The sequence below is a fragment of the Nycticebus coucang genome, chromosome 2 (assembly GCF_027406575.1).
Source record: "Nycticebus coucang isolate mNycCou1 chromosome 2, mNycCou1.pri, whole genome shotgun sequence".
Taxonomy (NCBI): domain Eukaryota; kingdom Metazoa; phylum Chordata; class Mammalia; order Primates; family Lorisidae; genus Nycticebus; species Nycticebus coucang.
Genome location: NC_069781.1, coordinates 15,235,021 through 15,254,889, shown reverse-complemented (window position 1 = coordinate 15,254,889; position 19,869 = coordinate 15,235,021). Strand labels below are relative to the sequence as shown.

General features: G+C 40.6%; 1 protein-coding gene across 16 annotated transcripts in view; it reads left to right on the top strand.

Annotated features, from left to right (window-relative positions):
* Positions 1–19,252, top strand: part of MRRF (mitochondrial ribosome recycling factor) — a 66,578-nt gene extending 47,326 nt beyond the window's left edge. For 15 of the 16 annotated variants that reach the window (XM_053563625.1, XM_053563663.1, XM_053563701.1 and 12 more), the window contains 2 exons: positions 10,369–10,528; positions 19,154–19,252. In XM_053563625.1, the coding sequence (XP_053419600.1) occupies positions 10,369–10,528; positions 19,154–19,231 (238 nt within the window). In that variant the 3' untranslated portion in view covers positions 19,232–19,252. Of the gene's footprint in view, positions 1–10,368; positions 10,529–19,153 lie in introns of those variants that run through there. The other variant, XM_053563600.1, reaches the window with a different exon arrangement.
* Positions 19,253–19,869: the final 617 nt, after the last annotated feature.

Below are 19,869 nucleotides of genomic sequence, written 5' to 3'. Positions count from 1 at the left end.
GACAACCTAAAATACAACTTCACTACCTACATAAGCAAAGTTTTCATTTGCTTATAACACCATGAGCAAGAAAGGTAACACTTTTATCCCCCTCATTTTGATGGTTGAGGATGTAATAACATATTTAGTGAGCACATTACTGTGTACCAGCACACTTAATAACTTGTTTAACCTCACGACAAACCAGTTCAATAAAGGATATTATACACATTTGACAAGTGGGAAACCTGAGGCAAAGAGGTAAAATTACTTGCCCATGGTCACATAGCTAAGAAATGGTAGATCTGGACCTCAAACCCTGACCTTGGCTTTATAGACTGTTGACTTAAGCGCTTCACCAGTTTTCTTGCAAATCAGAGAGGAAGTTAATGTCCAGTGATGTTAAGTTACTCTGCTTGTAAGTAGCAGAGCTAGGATTAGAAGTCACATCTATTATGGCTACCAAACCTGTGCTTTTTTCACATGTAAGTTGGAGTTGAGGCAAGAGTTATGTCTACCTGTCCGAAGATTCCTACCACAGGACTCAGGTTTCCAGTCCTTTGAAGTGACAGGGAAGAAGATGAGTGATTTAATGAGGGCCACTTAGGTGGAAATGTGGAGCTGTGACCCCTGACCTCGGGTCCCTTTCTCATTCTTCTGTGTGGGGCTGTATTTCAGAATGGTGTATCTAGTTTAACCAGGCTTCAGTTGTAGGACAATCCTTTGAAAATAAGTGGCCAATTGTGTCCCCAGAAAGAACTAAAATTACTACTGGTGGTAGAAGTCCTTCTAAAATGTAGGATTTTCGTTTATCATTTACCTAAAAGGATACCTGCAGAAGGTCTGTTGTCTTTATGAGATGTTAATAAATGGAAGACAGATGGGTGGGACAGAGGTAGGGGTGTTGTACCTAGAAGCATAGGAAATCTGGTTGGGCTGTACAAACAAAAACACTTTCTTCAGGGACAGTAGCCTCAAGGCATTAGGAAGCTCCCTCCAGAAAATAATAAAGCAGATTGAGTGTCTGCTGCTGATTGCAAGCCAGTGTTCCTATTGGAGGGTGGGGGGAGCCCATGAAGCCCAGGGAGGAGGTGGCAAGGTTTCTCTCATAGCAGATGCTCCCTTCCTTGAAATTGCAGCTTCCTTCTCCCCAAGCTGCTGGAGCAGAAGCCATGGCCCCCACTGCTTGCTGCTCTCCTCTGTTCTCGTTCTGTACCTCTCTACTCACTGTCCACTCAGTAGCTCAAGCTCCAAGTGACAAAATCCATTTTTATTGTTTTCTCACCACTCACATCCTGTTGTCCCCAAGTCCTGAAGAATGACAATGCAGCGATCCTGTATTGAGCTCCTACAGTGTATATCCTTAGACAGTATGGTAAGCCCTTAATACACATTATTTCATTTAACTCATTCAGTTTACCTTCACCCTCTTAGTAATATTCTTACTCTCATTTTATACATGAGAAGACTGAATTTGGAGGGGGTGAATAGCATGCTCAAAGTTCTGCTAACAAGTAGCCAGGCTGGGATTATGGCTTAGGTCTTCTTGGCTTTTTAAAACATGTCCTTTCTACCTTTTAAAGCCCCCTTTAAGTGACCAAAGAAGTTTTTTGCTGCCATTGCCTAAGCTAAGCATGGCTTCCTCCTGTACACACCTGGTGTATAGCTTTGCACATTTGTCCCAGTCTCATTGGAACAATAGGAAGTGTCATTTCAGTCAGTGGTATTCTCTGCTGTGTGAGTTATCAGTGGGGCCTGCCCTCTGCTTATTGTTCATGGGAACATGCTCAAGGAATTTTGCAGGAAGGCCCCATCCAGGATGTTACTGGAAGATCTGCCTGGCGGAGGAGTTAGTATAAACGAAGTGTGACCCTGCCATCTCAGCCAAACCCCTGCCTTGTGCTGGGAGGCTCTGTGACCCTAGTAGAAAAGCGGAAAGGCTTCCTCACCCAGCCAAGAAACTGCAATAGAGTACTAAGCTTCCCATTTACCTGCCCGAAGGCGTCTGGGCAGACTCTAGCCATGTGCTTGAATCTGATCTGTACATTGCCGTCTACACAGAATACAAATGTGATCAAGTTTCCTCTGCTCTCCTCACAAACTCTTCTGTAGTGGTCCATGTTTTTCTTAGTAACAGTCTAGTACGATTTTTTTTTTCACTTTTTTTTTACTTTTTAAAAATTGTGGTAAAATATACGTGAAGAATTTTACCATTTTTAGGTGCATAGTTCAGTTGTATTAAGTATATTCATGTTGTTGTGCATCTAATCTCCAAAATGCTCCTCATCCTGAAAAGCTGAAACTCTACCCCCATTAAAAACTTCCACATCTCTCTTTCCCCAGCTCCTGCTAACCACTGTTCTACTTTCTGTCTCTGTGAATCTGATAACTCTGAGAATGTCATTTAAGTGGAATCATACAATAATTATCTTTTTGAGTCTGGCTTATTTTACATAATGGTTTTAAGGCTAACCCACGTGATTGCAGGTACCAGAATCTCATTCCTTGTTAAGGTGAATAATATTCCATTACATTTAGATTCAATATGATATCAAAGGGCTTGCATTTAACAACTAAGTTCATGAAGTTGCCATGGTGCACTTAACGTTGGCAGCACTATCCAAACAAGTCAGTAAAGTTTCACAACCTTGGTATATCAGCCTCTCACAGCTGTGTTTGGGTCACTGTGTGCTGGTGTCTTGCTGAGTGGCATTCATTATTTTTGTTGTGTTTTTGTGTTCCATCACAAGAATGTCAGGGCTTAAATTAAAATAACACATGAACAAGTTTCTTGCTAAACTTGGTAAGAGCAGAAGTGAAACCAGGGACATGTTACCCCGTTTCCCCGAAAATAAGACAGTGTCTTATTTTAAGGTGTGCTCCCAAAGATGCGCTAGGTCTTATTTTCAGGGGACGTCTTATCTTTCCTGTAAGTAGGTCTTATTTTCAGGAGATGTCTTATTTTTGGGGAAACAGGTAGTCTAAGTTTATGGGATAATGCCATGAAGAAAACAGCAGTGTGCAAATGGATTAAACGTTTCTCTGGAGGGAGAGAAAGCCTCATTGTTGAAGAGAGGTCAGAGTGGCCAGTAACAAGCAGAACTCATGAAAACATTGCAAAAATTCTTCAAATTAGGCATCATTATCGGTTGACTGAGAAGCATAGCAGACCAAGTAAACATTGATAGAGAAATAAGAATATCTTTTTGTTTGTTTTTTGAAATAGAGTCTGATTTTGTCACCCTTGGTAGAGTGCTTTGCATCATAGCTCACAGCAACCTCACTTGAGCTCAAGCAATACTCTGGCCTCAGCCTTCTGAGTAGTTGGGACTACAATCACCCACTACAACACCTGGCTATTTTTTTTTTTTTTTTTTTTTTGTAGAGACAGAGTCTCACTTTATCACCTTGTGTAGAGTGCCATGGCATCACACAGCTCACAGCAACCTCCAACTCCTGGGCTTAGGCGATTCTCTTGCCTCAGACTCCTGAATAGCTTGGACTACAGGTGCCCACCACAACACCCGGCTATTGTTTTGTTGCAGTTTGACTGGGGCTGGGTTTGAACCCGCCACCCTCAGTATATGGGGACAGCGCCCTGCCCACTGAGCCACAGGCACTACCCAACACCTGGCTATTTTTAAAGATGAGATCTCACTCTTGCTCAGGCTGGTCTCGTACTCGTGAGCTCTGGCAATCCACCTGCCTCAGTCTCCCATAGGATTACAGGCGTGAGCCACCACACCCAGCCCAGAAACAGGCAAATCTTTTTTTTTTTTTTTTTTTTTAATTAAATTATAGCTGTGTACATTAATGCAATCGTGGGATACAATGTGCTGGTTTTATATACAATTTGAAATATTTTCATCAAACTGGTTAACATAGCCTTCATGGCATTTTCTTAGTTATTGTGTTAAGACATTTATATTCTACATTTTGAAACAGGAACATCTTAACTGAAAAGCTTGGCATGAGAAAGGTGTGGCTCTTGCATCGTAACAGTGCACCAGCTTACATGGCACTGTCTGCAAGGGAATTTTTAAACAGTAAACAAATAACTGTATTGGGCACCCTCCCTCCTCACCTGATCTGGCCCCCAGTGACTTTTTTCTTTACTCAAAGGTAAAGAAAATATTGAAAAGAAGACATTTTAATGATATTCAGGACATTAAGGGTAATGCAATAAGAATTCTGATGGCCATTCTAGAAAAAGAGTTCTAAAATTTCTTTGAAGGGTGGACTAGGTGCTGGCAATTGGTGCAAACCTCCCCAAAGGGAGTACTTCAAATGCAGTGGCAGTGATATTCAGCCACAAGGTATGTAGTACTAGGATGAATTTGGGAACTTAATTGTGAGACCTTGTGGTCTTCCCCTTGCCAACCTCTCCAGCTTTCTAGTTTGGAATAGTCTTTACACTCTGCTCTCTATACTCCAGCTTTTTTTGATCTTTCAAGAGCTGTATCCTTCTCACCTAGGGGAAAAAAAGATGGCTTTGAACATGTCATTCCCTCTGGTGAGAATGATCTTCCACTGTCCCTTCCACTCTTAAATAGCACTTAGCTTAAATAGCTGCATATTTAGTTCCTGGGGTCTCACAAGGAAAGGTTCCTCTTATTCCCATCCCCTGCTATTCATTTTCGTATAACTTTGTCTTTATAGTGCTTGTTACAACTGCAATTTATGATTAACTGTGTATGTGTTTAATGACTGCCTTCCTTGCTAGACTGTAAATGCACACGTGTATCTTCTTTTTTTTCTACCATAGTGCCTGACATATAATAGGTGCCCAGTAAATACCTGTTGATTGAAGCTATAAATTGAATGAATGAATGAATGTGGAAACAGAAACATTTCAGGGCTATATGCTGGGAACATTTGGATTTTAAAATTTATATGAAATGTTAGACTATTAGTCATATCTCAAAAAGTCATCTTGCTGTAGCATAGATCTTTACTGTGTCATTTCTTGTTGATAAAAGCCTTTGTGAATAAACTCTTCATTATTTGAAGATGCTTCAGAGGTTCCCAGACCATAAATAACAACAACAAAGACAGCTTACATTTTCTGAGTGCTTATTCTCTACCACGCTTTGTACTGGATGCTTTCCATGTATTATCTAAGTCTCCCAGTAACTCTGAAAGGAAGGTGCTATTTTGTTTGCTTCTAATTTGTAATTCCACATGAAAGACCAGGGCTCAGAGAGTTTAAATAATTTGTGTCAGGTTACTCCCGCTGTAGGTGGCAGGCCCAGAAGTAGGGATGGAGCTGAGCTTTGCAGCCCAGTATAGAGCACCACCCTGCCCATATTAACTGAAGTAGTCTTTAAATTGGTTTTCTTTGAAGCTAGGGTTTTGTGGCTAAAAAAGAATTTGAAACCTCCAGCGCTACAGAATATATTTGACCCTGATGTACTCTTTTCAGCCTCATGCTGTCCCACCATTACAGTTCTCACCATGCTTCTCCCCAAAAGAGAATCATGGTTTCTTTCCTATCTTCTGTAGCTAACAGGTTACTACCCATCTCCAAGGCAGTTTCCAGGTCTGAGGGCAGAAGAGTTGTCTTTTCTATGCGTTCTCCCACAGCAGGTCCATCCCTCTGTCTTAGCAGTCATACTCTAAGTAGTGGCTGACAGGTTTGTCCCCACCACTAGACTGAGCCTCTGGCACAGAGTACTGGGGCTCAGCCATCAATTAGGAGGGGGTGCTTGGAACAGGCTGGCTGAGCTCAGAAGCCTGGAATGTAAACTCTAGTGTGTATACTCACAGAACGCTGTGAATGTGAGGTGGAGATGATCAGATGTATTAATCACTGGTTTGGAAAGGAATGAAAATATTTCCATAATAGACAATATGTTTCTTTTCTAAAACAGACATGCCCTCATTCTTTCATGAGGAAGTAATTAAGTGTTTGATTAAAACATTCATAAACACTATCATTTATTCAAGGCTACTATATGCTGCTCTCTTTGTTAGCACTTTATATCTGTTCTGTCTGTTGTAAGGTGTCTTTTTATCTTCATTTTAGAGTTATGGAAACTGAGGCTTAGAGATATTAAGTACCTTGCCCAAGGATAGTCAAGTTTTGTTTTTTAGGATAGTCAAGTTTTGAGTGATAGATCTGGGAATTAACTGGTCCATCTGACTTCAAAACCAGTGCCTGGGCCTGACTAGTGGCTCAAGCCTGTAATCCCAACACTCTGGGAGGCTGAGGAGGGCGGATTGCCTGAGGTCACAATTTTAATACCAGCTGGAGCTAGAGAAAGACCCCACCTCTAAAAGTAGCCAGGTGTTGTGGCAGGCACCTGTAATCCCAGCTACTCAGGAGGCTGAGGCAAGAGAATCATTTGAGCCCTAATGTCTTAGGTTCCTGTGAGCTATGACGCCATGGCACTCCACCTGCGGCAACAAAGTGAGACCCAGTCTCAAAAAACAAGGGTGCCGCCTATGGCTCAGCGAGTAGGGCGCCAGCCCCATATACCAAGGGTGGTGAGTTTAAACCTGACCCCAGCCAAACTGCAACAACAACAACAACAAAAAAAAAACCCAACCAGGGCCTTGCAGTTATACTAACTGCTTCAATCTTGCATTTTATTTATTTATTTATTTTAGTATTATCTTTTTTTCTCCCCCTGGAGACAGAGTCTTACGGTCTTGCCTGGGCTAGAATGCAATGGTGTCATCATAGCTCACTGCAACCTCAAACTCCTGGGCTCAAGCAGTCCTCCTGCCTCAGTCTCCTGAGTAGCTAGGACTACAGGCATGCCCCGCCATGCCTGGATAATTTTCCTATTTTTTTATAGAGGTGGGGTCTTGTACTTGCTTAGAATGGTCTCAATATCCTGGCCTTAAGTGGTCCTCCTGCCTTAGCCTCCCAGAGTGCTAAGATTATAGGCATGAGCCATTACACCTGGCCTGATCTTGCGTTTTAGATACCTTTCAGCTCGACAGCCTGAACCAGCACATGTATACCCTTCTTCCGCTCAGCCCCTGCTGTGCCCAGGCATCCCTTTCTGCTTCTCTTTGGCCCCTCCTCACTCCAGTTCCCTCTCCATTTCCTTACAGTATCTTTTGGATTATTACCTCTGTATTTGCATCCTGAAATGGAAATAATTTTTGATAATGTCAGTAATAATTGGGCACTATATATATAAAATGTGGAAACTGGTGTTAATAGTATGTTAATGTCACATTCAAGTTAATACCTGTAACAAATTACTATTATTAAGGCTAAATTACATATATAATGATTTTTATAGCCTTATTATACTTAACAAGTTTTTTAGTTCCATTTTATATATTTTTTAATGTATGTTTTTTCCCCTCTATTTAAAATATAACAATGTTGTAAAAAGAAAAGTTGGTTGGATAAAAATTTTTCTTTTATTAAAGGTTTTCTAAACAGTGGGATACCTATTTCAAATTACATACAAAATGGAAGATTGAATTATTTTAATAAGGATTATTTGGAGAAGTTTAAGAGGTTTCTTATAGACTTTGATTCATTTTCTGCCCCTCTTAGTATTTTAGCAGGATTAAGTTTTTTCAATCAGTGGATCAAGTTTTAATTTTCCTGCTCCTTCCTTATACTGACATATGCTTTGGCAGAACAAAAAAGAGACCTAAACATGTCAGCATGATTTTTGTTCAATGAATTAAAAACCATAAAAGTAACAAGATCTGATCCAAATCCCTAAACTCCTGACATGGTGGTTTTGTCCTTTTCAGTCCCAAGCTTCATATTACTTGCTTGGAAAAGCTTTCTGCCTGGAAGCAGAAGTAACGGCAGCAGTGCATGATTTGTTTGAAATAGATTATAAGGAGCAGGCAGCACAGTGTCGTGGGAAGAGTCAGGCCAACAAGACCTGGATTTGAATCCCAATTCTCTCACTCAGGGCAGGGGCAAGTCACTTAGCATCTGGCATCCTCCATTTCCTCTTGGAAACTGGGGTGTTAGCTCTACTTCGAAGGGTTCTGAGGATCAATGTGGTAACATATTTAAAGTAATCGAGATCATTTTTATTTTCAGAATACCTTCAAGTAGCTGAATCTTAACACAACTGTTTACTTCAGACCTTATCCTTTCTGAAAATTCTTCAATTTTTTTTTCGCATCAGAGAAAATGTCAGGTAGATGCTACTAAATCTTTAACAGCTGCTTATTAACTATTCTACACCAAACTTGTACCCAGAATTTGGGATTGTACTTACTTGGTGAGAACCACACTGATTTGAGGGTCAGGAAGTATAAGCATGTCCATTTCAGGACCCAGAGGGTGAAGGCATCTTGCCATCTGAGATGAAGCTGGCTCTTGAGACAGGCCAGCCTAGTTTTGACTGGATTTGACTTTAGATAAGATACCAAACTTCTTTGGGCCTCATTTTCTTAATCTGTAAAATAGGGTTTATGATCTTATAAGACCTTCCATGAAATGGCTTCCGAGCCTGTTTTCTTCTCTCTTTGTTATTCTGCTCTAGCCACTTCCTGAAATGAAACATGGGTGCTGCGGCTGAAGGCCTTTATGCATGTGCTCTCCTTCTGGAAATTTCCCCCTGCCATGCCAGTGCTGGCAACTTGCACTCATTCTTCAGATCCTAGTTTGGGTGTTAGTCATGATAGGAGGGGTTGTGCTGCAGTGACAAGCAGTTGCAAAATCTCTGAAGTTTATTTCTTGTTCATGCTGTATGATGGGTGCTGCTTATGGTAGTCACTGGGACCCAAGCTGATTGATGGAAGCTCTATCTCAACTTGTATTGCAGCGAAGGAAAACTAATCTGCCTCTTAAAACTTCTGTCCTGAGGTGACACCCATCACTTCTGCTCACATTTCATTGGCCAGAGTGAGTCATACAGCCTGACTTCAGAAGGAGTGGGGAAATGCATTCCTACTATGTGTCTGGAAGGGTAGACCCAGAATGCTAGTGAACAGACCTAACAACACCTTATTTATTCCTGTTGATTCAGCCCACACATACCAATTTAATCCCATCCCCAAATTCCCCCACAATTTTTGCATTATTTTGCCTTTTTATCGTTATTTACCATTATCTAAGAATATCTCTTTTCAACAATACTCAATGTTAGCAACTAATAAGTAAGTGAACCAGTTTACTGGGCTCTCAGGAGTAAGCCACCATTAATGAATGTAGGAAATATAGGAATACATGTATCAGAAAAGATGGTCAGATTGGTTTGGGGATTGTCTGGATATAGAGAAAAAGTCGGTCAAACCAGTTTTCCAGGTTCTTCGGTCCATAGCTGTAAGATGTCATTTCCTCAAGAAAGTCTTCCCTTACTGCACCTCCTGGAACTCGCACAGTTCTGGTGAGTTAGCTGAGCTACTTCTGCATTCCTGTGGCACCTAATACTTCCTCACTTCTCTTACCACAGCACTTGTTGTATCCTACTGTGAATTTCTCTTTACTTGTCTCTTTCCTTAGTTAAGTTCCTTAAGAGCTGGACAGAGGTGACGCCCATCACTGTTACGTTTCTTGTAATACCCTCCACACCATTACTAGTTCTGATATGTAGTCGCCACTCAATTTGTATATGATGAAGAAAGGAAGGCAAGGTAAACTTCACTGGGTGGTTGAGGTGATGAAATATAAAATAGAAAGCATAATAACTGCCTCATATGGTTGTTGTAAGGATTGATGTATAAAGTACCTGTCCCAGTGGTTTATTGTAGGCCCTCAGTATGTTCATTGCTGTTGATGGTGAGGATGTTAAACACCTGATGTTTATTAGGCGTTCATAATGGGTACTTTATGGAAGTTAACTTGTACAGTGTTTCTCATATGTTATGTTGGGATTCTTACTGTATCTTGGCCAGTTTTGAGGTGATTTAGAAGACATTTTTCATAATAATTGTTAGGATTCTGGAGGTTGCTATTAATACTTGTGTGATTTAAAGATGATTATTTCTGTAGCATCATCATCACTCACATTGTTCTCTTTAGTGGGTGAGAAAGGGTTAGAGTCATAGCTAATAATTGATTCCTTTTTTTTAGTACTTAAAGTGTGTCAGGGTCAGTGCTAAACAATTTATACACATCCTCTCATTTAATCTTCTCACCATCACTTACATGCTGATACAATCCCCATTAGACAGACGGGAATGCTGAGAAGAGCAAGTCACTTACGCCTCTCATGAGAGGCATGGCCAGAATTGGAGCCCAGGTTGAGTGATGGGCTCCGGCTTATACTTTTAAGCAGTACTCTTACTGGCTTTCCTAGCCTGACTTATCAGGAAAGCTTCTTGACCCTGAGCGTGCCCATGGCCATGTGTCAGGACTGTGAGATCAACTGAGCTGGTAGACAGAGTGATGTTATATTTTTGACTCACACTTAACAACTAGAATGATTTTGTTGAATGTTTTTTGTCTTTTATCAGAGTAACCAGGGAGCACAGGGAAATGTTGGTGAAGCTGGCCAAACAGCACACCAACAAGGCCAAAGACTCTTTACGGAGGGTTCGCAGCAACGCGATGAATAAGCTGAAGAAGTCAAAGGACAAGACCTCAGAAGACACTATTAAACTCATAGAGAAACAGGTACTTTTGTCAACAGGTGCAGTAGCATCTGTGTATCTGACAGGGAAATATTTGCTCGTGTCTGAAGCGAGGACAATTAAAGCAGAACATCCCTGACCTCTTTATTCATATGATCAGCATGGACTGTGTCTTTGTTCTGGGCTTAGCTGGAAACTGGGAGGGATCCATAGAGGAGAATGAGATATTATTGACCTTTTACTATGTGCCAGTCTTTGTGCTGAACACTTTATATTACTTCATTTATTCTCTCGCTATAAAACTATGAAGGAGGTAGTGAAGAAACTGAGGTTCAAAGAAGTTAAATAAGCTGGGTGCAGTGGCTCACACCTGTAACGCTAACACTCTGGGAGGCAGGTGGATTGCTTGAGCCCAGGGATTGGAGACCAGCCTGAGCAAGAGCAAGACCCCATCTTTACTAAAAATAGGAAAAAAATTAGCCAGATGGTGTGGCCAGCACCTATAGTCCTAGCTACTTGGGAGGCTGAGGCAAGAGGATCACTTGAGCCCAGGAGTGCTAGGTTTCTGTGAGCTATGACACCATAGCCCTCTACCCAGGGCGACAGAGTAAAACTCTGTCTCAAAAAAAAAAAAAAAGTTAAATAACTTGCCCAAAGTCACTCTGCTGATAAGTGGTAGAAATGGGATCCAGACACAGGAAGGCTGATTTCAGAGCCTGTACACTAATGCTTTCCTCTCTGGTTTTCTAGTCGCAGAGAAACGAGCACTTAATGTTTTCAGTATGTTGAGTAGTGGTACCTGAATAACTCTTAGAGGAGCTATCGAGTAAAATAGAGACAAGGGAGAAAGGTATAAGCACGTGTGCAAAGGTGTGGCTGAGATAAGGGAATGAACAGAGGAAACAGAGTGGCCAGATACAGAAAGTCTTGAATTTTAACATGTCCTGAAGATCCCACATCGGCTATATGTGTCACGTATTATCTATCAGTCACTTATCACCACAGTAATGCTATGTAAAAACCCCAAACTCAGTGATTTACAATATCAAAGCAAAGTGTTATTTCTTAAACTCCTTTCTCTGGACTAGCTGGCAGATAGCTATTCTAGACTGGGTTTGGTGGGGTTGGCTCCAAATCTTGGATTGGGTTCAGATCTGCTTTATGTATCTCTCAATCTTCAGAAGTCAACAGGTTTCCTAGGACATCTTTTCATGGCAACAGCAGATGCCATAGCATAGGCCCAACCACTTAAGCAAGTGTTAAACACCTGCTCTTGTCACATCCCATTGGCCAGAGCAAGTCACATGGCCAAGCCAGTGTCATTGATGTAGGGAAGAAGTAAACATATTTATGGAGGTCTGGGGTAGGGAGTGAATGTTTGCTGAACAATATCTAAGCTACCACAGTACCATAATCACTTGGGGAGCTTATAAAAGTACAGGTATCTGGGCTCCATTCACAGAGATGGAATCAGTGAATCTGGGTTGGAGACCAGGAAGCTGCTACTCATACACTAATGTTCTTAAAGATTTTTTTCAGACAGTGAGGAAATCACTTCTGTATTCATGAAAGATGACTATGGTAGCCTGGTAGAAAACAGGTCATAGTGGGCGAGATTGGAGGCAGGGAAACTATTGCAGAAATCCAACCAGGAAGTGTTGATGGCCTGAACCTGACTTGTACCAGTGGGAAATGAAATAGGAAGGTGAATTTATCAGTATTTAGGAGATACATTAGTAATGTTTTACATAATATAAAGGGCTTGATAGGCCCCAAAGCCTCCTTGTCCACAGTAAAACCATTATTTTAGAAAGGTTGCAGAGGAGTACAGGCAGGATGGGGAGTGAAGAGGGGAAAGCAACAGGCACGAAGAGTCACTAGGGAACGCCTAGAGGAGACCATGAGTTGACTAGCTGCTCCCCTTCTTCTGGACCAACAGTTATAATGCTAGCTGTGGGTCAGCCACAGTAATCGTGTGGGGAGAATTTTAGGTGGATTGTTGAGTCCTGCTCCTGCATATTCTGACTCAGTAGGTCTCCTAGGAATGTTTATTTTTAAAAAGCTCCCCAGGTAATTCTGCAAATGCACACATGGAAGGTAATGACCTAGAAACCTTATAACGCACCCCTATAATGATAGCAGAGTTAGAAAAAGATCGTTCTATACTTGATGTCCTGTGACCTTGGGAAAGTCACTTGACTATTTAGAGTCTTACTGTTCTGTGAAAAGGGTTTGATAATTTCTGCCTTGAAGGGTTTCCCTGGGATGCTAGAAAGCACCATTATTGTACCTGACCCCTAAACCCTCAAATCTCCCCTCTTGCCATCTTTCTGCTTTCTTCTTTGCCTCCATCAGCTAAAGAGGAAGTTGGTGGAGTAGGCTGGCTTTTCTGAGCACTGATCAGGCCTGGTCGTAGTCCAGGCCCTGGCTCCAGCTGGGCCTGCTGTTTGTCTGTCTCCTAGGGGATTTCCTCTCTACAGTTGAGTTTGCCTTTCATTGCTTCCTGGTGATAAGCTGTGGACCTCCGGGGCCTGCCAGGCACTCCTCACTCAGCATGTCAGGGCATCTGCCACAGGGACCAGAGCCCACTGCTTCTTAAAAAAGGAAGAATGATCAGATAACCAACATTCTTGACAAAGTCCTTGCTGGATGTCTTCACTCATTAGCACTGGTTTTCACCATCCTCTTTAGATTAGATTTTTTTCTACAGTGCTTCACACTGTTGATTATTACTAATTTTTCAAAGTTGAAATAGATCATTAGTTTTTCTGATACTAAACTAATGTATGTTTATTGTAATTTTAAGAAAGGAATGAAGTCATTGACATCTCATCTCTTAGAGATGACTATTAACATTTTGGTACAGACTTTCAAATTATCCCTGTAAAAGCATGTATATAATATTGCAAGAAAAAAGAGCGTACTATTTACATTACAGTATATCTTTACAGTGCAAAAATCTTTATTAAAGATAATACCATTTGAATATTGACTCTAACCATTACTGTTAATAACTTTTATTGTCATGGTTAAAAGTTTGGGCAGGCGAATCTTCAGGAGATAGTCTTGTATATGCTTCGCTTTTATTCTTTTTTCTTGTCAGAAAGCACCAAACTGGAGTTCTGGGTGTGTGTTTTTTGCTTTTTTCCCCCCCAAATATAAATAAGGCTGCAGCTGATTGTTGCTTTACCCAACAGTTTTTAAAAGTTTATTTATTTTCCCCTCATTATCAAAGTAACGTATGCCCATTGTAGAAAATGTAGAGTACAAAAGACTGTTTAAAAAATGGGGAAAAATTCATCTGATAATTCCTCATCACGGAGGCAACTGTTCTTTTTTTTTTTTTGCAGATTTTGACAGGGGCTGGGTTTGAACCTGCCACCTCCGTCATATGGGGCCGGTGCCCTACTCCTTTGAGCCACAGGCGCCGCCCTAGAGGCAACTGTTCTTAACATGTTAGACTATTTCTTCTTTGTTTTAACTGCATTGTTTTAATATGATTGAGAACATATATTTACAATTTTGAATTCAGCTTTTAATTTTCGGTCACCATTAAAGGCATTAGCATTTTCTCGTGTCTTGTAAAACTCTGTACACAGCCATTTCTAATGGTTGCTAAGCAGTCCATCTTCTGGTTACACCCTTGACTCACTTTCATAAGCCCTCTTTGTGGACATTTAGTTTGTTTAAACTTTTTTGTTATAAGTAAGGCTGCAGGGACTATCTTTACATACAATTCTTTGAGATGATTTCTGTAGGATAGAAGGCCCACGTGTGGAATTACTACACAAAGGGAAGGCATATTTTTAATGTTCTTGGTATATACTGCCTAAATCACTTGCAGTGTTTTTAGAATGTATTTTTTTGAAGTTTGCCTTTTTAACCCCTAACACTTGTAGCTGTAATTTTAAATGTGAGCTTAAAATGTTGCTTATCTTGAAAGTATTGCTTTTACTTCCCCATTCTATAGAAAAATTAAGTTCTTTGTGTAAATTTATAGTTTTTTTTGGAATATAAAATGGCAGCATACATCAAAATTTATACGTTTCTGATTCAGTGACTTAAAAATTTATCCAACTAAAATGTCAAGAATCTTATCTATTGTTGATGTATTATAAGAGTATATAATAGTAGAAAAATGGAAACTGTCAACATTTCTGACAGTGGGAAAATGAATTGTTTTACATTCTTTAGAATCTATATAGAAAGACAGTTGTAAAAATATTTTATAGACATGGTACTTTTTTGTAATTTTTAAAAAAAGGTGTATTATATAACAGTATTAATTTCATTTTTATAAGGAAAAGTTACATTTACATAGGGTTGGTAGCTTATCCAATCAAAAGTTTAAATTGGTCATTTTAGGTGATGGGATTATGAACAATGTTGATTTTCTCTTTGTGAGATTTTCTTTTTCTTCCTTTCTTTTTCTTTCCTTTCCTTTCCTTTTCCTTTTCCTTTTCCCTTTTCCTTTTCCTTTTCCTTTTCCTTTCCTTTCCTTTCCTTCCTCCTTTCCTTCCTTTCTTTCTTTCGAGACAGAGTCTCACTATGTTGCCCTCTGTAGAGTGCTGTGCCACCAGTGCCACCACAGCTCACAGCAACCTCCAGCTCTTGGGCTTAAGTGACTCTCTTGCCTCTGCCTCCCAAGTAGCTGGGACTACAGGCACACACCACAACACCCAGCCATTTTTTTGTTGCAGTTACATTGTTGTTTAGCTGGCCTGGGCTGCGTTTGAACCCCCCAGCCTTGGTACATGTGGCCGGTGCCATAATCACTGTGCTATGGGCACCGAGCCCTCTTTTTTTATTTTTAATTTTCCAAAACTTTTTGAAGATGAGGTCAGATTTTTAGACACTTTATTTTAAAAATGTTTCTTTCATCTTTGGTATATAAGAATGAAATGATTCAGTTGTAGGTCTTATCCCTGCAGTCATGTTTGACCCTTAAACTGCCTCAACACCGCGCCACTTCCTAATCCCCAGCCCAGGCCAGCTTTGCTCAAGAAAGACCATCATCTTCTCACTTAGGACTCTGACATCTGCCAGCCTGCTGTTTCACCTTCGCCTTAGTTTGCTATAAATGGTCCTGCTGAACATTAAAGCACTTGGCAGAAACCATCAGTAACTCTGGCCAAGATCCTTTCACTGCTGCCTTTCTCTGAGAAACAGAGCTGCTCTGAAATGAGCAGAGCTGGGTGCTAGTGGAGTTGAAGGAGGGGAGGGCTCCTGGGCGAGGCAGTGGGTGTTCCAAGCCAGGCCTCAGGAGTGATGACTTACACGTAGGCATATTCTGTGCTGCTGCCATCCCCCCTTCTCTGTCTCTGCCTTTTATTTTCCTGAACTTGTAAACAGCAATGTGATGATGGTGACGATGATGATGTTATAATCTATATGAGACCATATTGTAATGTAAAATGTTCTTGCTTTGAAGTCAGACAGTCCTAGATTAAAATCCTATCTCTTTTGTGTATTAGCTGTTCAAATCAGTGAATAATTTCACCTCTTACAGATGGAGCCTCTATTTCACCATCTGTAAAGTGGGAGCAGTAAGTTCTTGTCTCACAGGATTGGTATAAAGACCAAATGATGCAGCATACTTAAAAGTAGCTCATATGGTTCCTGGTCCTCAGGAATTATTCACACTGTTTATTCATCCTGTTCCTTCTTCAATCTTGTGACTTTAGTGATCATAACATAGCATGCCTTGACTGAGGAAGGACTAGGCCAGGTGTTGGCCAGGTGCTATTTCCTTCCTCCAAAGGAAATAGCATCACACTGGCCATCAGGGCAGTAAGTTCTTGGCTCAGCAATACTGCTGACTTGATCTCAGGCAAATCAGTTGACTTCCTGTGCCTTGGTTTACTCCTTTGTAAAATGGGGATGCTACCTGACCTACCTGCTTTATAGAGGTTATATGAAGTGGTTGGATTTGAATGAAGTTACAGAGGAAAAAACGGGTAAAATTAATGTTCATTAATCAGGTGAGATTAATATTCATAATATGCTAAAGGGAGATAATATAATTGTATTCATGTGTTGTAAGGATTATGTGCAACAGTGCATGTGAAATTTTAGTCCATTTTAGTCCAGTGTCTGGCATATAGTAAGTAGTAAGTAGAAGCCATTGGAGAGGTGGTGATGTTCATCATTATTTTGATGTCTGATAATAATGGAAAAGATAAACTTGCCGCAAGACTGTCCCCAAGGGTACTTTGTGCCTATAATATGATACAAAGTTAATAATAAATATTTTTATTGATTAATTGGAAAAGATGTCAGGAAGTAATAGTAAAACTCACAGTAACACAACTGGTACCTGTATAACAAATAACCAGTTTAAAATGTGTTTTAACAACTCTCTAAGGAAGACACTAGTGTCCTCATTTAATAAATGAATAAACTGAGACTCAAAGTGAGAAAATGACTTGCATGTATTCATCTCACTGAGAATTTTCTTTTTGCACTTCCTACTTCTTGAAACCACTGAAAATTTAACCCAAATCCCACATTATCAAATTGTTACCCTAAGTACTCTCCTTTTTCCCATCTGATGCTAGACTCCAAACTAGCGTCAAAGCTATTTTTCCAGAAGAGGCATGTAGCCCTCATTCCTGGCTATCCCAGGCGGCCAGCCTGCAGGTAATGGAGCACTGCTGGGCACCACACCACACGCCACGCAAGTTAGCTACAGGGGGCAGAAGCATCTCAAGGGTTTGTGGCCAAGCTGCCATTCTGAGTCCAGCCACCTTTCTGGAGTATCTGACAGCCCCAGGAGCTTTGCTTTTCTGTCTGAAAAGTGCACAGTTGTTGCCATGGTGAGAGCCTGGCTGCACCTCTGCCTGGCACCAATTGCTCTAAGTCCTTTTTAGTTTTTACCCTAAATGTATTTTGTTTCTAATTCCTAGCCAAGGCCTGCGGTCTGCAAATACAGATGTCAAGCAGCCTCCGTGCTGCTTGCTGAGCACGCAGTTTGTGGGCCTCACACTGCTGCCTTCAAAGCTTCCTGCCTTCGGTCCCATTTAGACACAGGAGGAAGACTGCAGTACCTACTAAATTATTTTGCTTTGTTTTTCATTCTTGAAGAGAGTACATGTTTGTTGTGAAGAATCTGAAAAATCCCGGAACATACAGAAAACTTTAATTATTCACTTGGTAAATATTTCCTGAGAACTTGCTGTGTTCTAAGTCCTGAGCTGGATGTAATAGGTATAGATGTGAAAAGTACATTTCCTATCGTCCCATGACTAAAAGGTAACCACTTAATATATCAGTAAATTTCTTTCCAGTGTTTAAAAATTTGCAGTTTTTTTGTTCACGTGCCTGTATTTCAGAGATCTACTACATCTATATGTAACTTTGTATCCTGCTTTTTCCCTGAGTCAAGGGTAATATCAGCATGTTTCCATATTATAAATAATATCTTGAGCCACTATTGAAAAAGAATTATTTTCTGATTATAAAAGCAATCTATGCTGGTTATAAAACATTCAAACATTTCAGAAATATATACTAAAATGTTATCCATATTTATATCCTATACATAAAAAATAGTCTTAACTATTTTTAATGACTATATGTATTCAACCTTTCCCCATTCAATAACTTTACATTTTCTGATATTTCATCATTAAAAATAATCTGTGTGTGTAGTACTTAAGAAAAATTTTCATATCTTGTGTATGTGATAATTTCCTACTTGAGAGATTTTGGGGTGAAATGGTATGAATATTTGCATCACTTTGAAATTTTTCAGTGAAATATGAGCTTATCCATTTTATCACAGTTTACACCATTGAATGTTACTATGAAAATCCACAGCATTAAAATTTGCTAACTGTGATAGCTGAATTGTATCTTATTTTAATTTACATTTCTTCAATGTCTGTTTAATTGTTCACATTTGTTAACTAGATGTACTTCATCTTTTTTCCTGCTTGGCAATGGGGAACTTAATGTTCTTCTTATCCATTTGTATGAGAGCATCATATAGCAAGGTGTCTGAGGTATAGGAACTCCTAGAGGCACATTAAAGGACAGATAAGGTTGGCTTCTCTGTATTGATAAGAGATAAGAGTTTGGGGTTGTGGAATCACACTACCATGGATTAAATTTTGTTATTGCTGCTTTCTAACTTATAACTTGAATAAGTGATACAACTCTCTCAGTTTTTTTATCTGCAAAATAGGGATAATGGTATCTGTTTCATGGGGCTGCTGTTAGGAATTAATAAGAATGTGTGTATATATATATATATATATATGCCCAGCGCCCATAGCACAGTGGTTACAGCGCCAGCCACATACACCAAGGGTGGTGAGTTCGAATCCTGCCCGGGCCAGCTACAACTGCAACAACAAAAAAAAATGCCTGTAATCCCAGCTACTCGGGAGGCTGAGGCAAGAGAATCGCTTAAGCCCAAGAGTTTGAGGTTGCTGTGTGAGCTGTGATGCCATGGCACTCTACCGAGGGTGATATAGTGAAACTCTATCTCAAACAAACAAACAAAAATAAGAATGTATATAAAGTTCTTATATATATAAGAAGTCCCAGCCTGGCTTTTGTCACTATTGTTATTTCTCAGGTAACCTCTTCATATTTCTGGAATATTTACCCCCCCTATCCTTTTCCAGCTCCATTTATCAGGCTGTTTCATTTTGTATTCTTACAGATCAGCCAAATGGCCGATGACACAGTTGTAGAACTGGACAAGCATCTGGCAGTGAAGACCAAAGAACTCCTTGGCTGAGAGACCTGCCAGGGGCCAGCAACACTCCAGAGCACGAAGTGGGTAGCAGCTTGGCACCCCCAGCCCCCATCCACACGTAAGGCTGTCGCCATGTGATCAGTCCTTGTGAAGCCCGGCCTTCCAGTGGAACACCCAGACTTGTTCATTCTCTTCCTCCTACCCCTCCTCACCCCATCATGCTCTGGGCCTTCGGTCTAGATGGTCCTCATAGAATATCTGCAGCTGGAAAAGAGTTGGGTTTTTTAATTTTTTTGCAGTTTTAGCTGGGGTTGGGCTTGAACCCACCACCTCTGGTATATGGGGCCGGCGCCCTACTCCTTGAGCCACAGGCGTTGTCCTGGAAAAGAGTCTTTACTTGGGCATTTGCCTTGACTGTGATGTTGCCAAGGGACTAGGACCGTTGGCAAGCCTAGTACTGCCTGCTCCTCATCTCAGGAGCCACTTTTTATTTAGGCCCTCTCCACAGTTTTGAACTCTGCTTGAACTGACATGGGCCTTCACCTGTGACTGGACACCTTTGCTAGAGGCCCATTTCCACCAAACATTAAAATCTAAATAAATCGGAAGGAATACCAACCATGAAAGAAAAGACAGTGTTGGTCTGGGTTGATGATCCCTGAGGACCTGCATATGGAGCA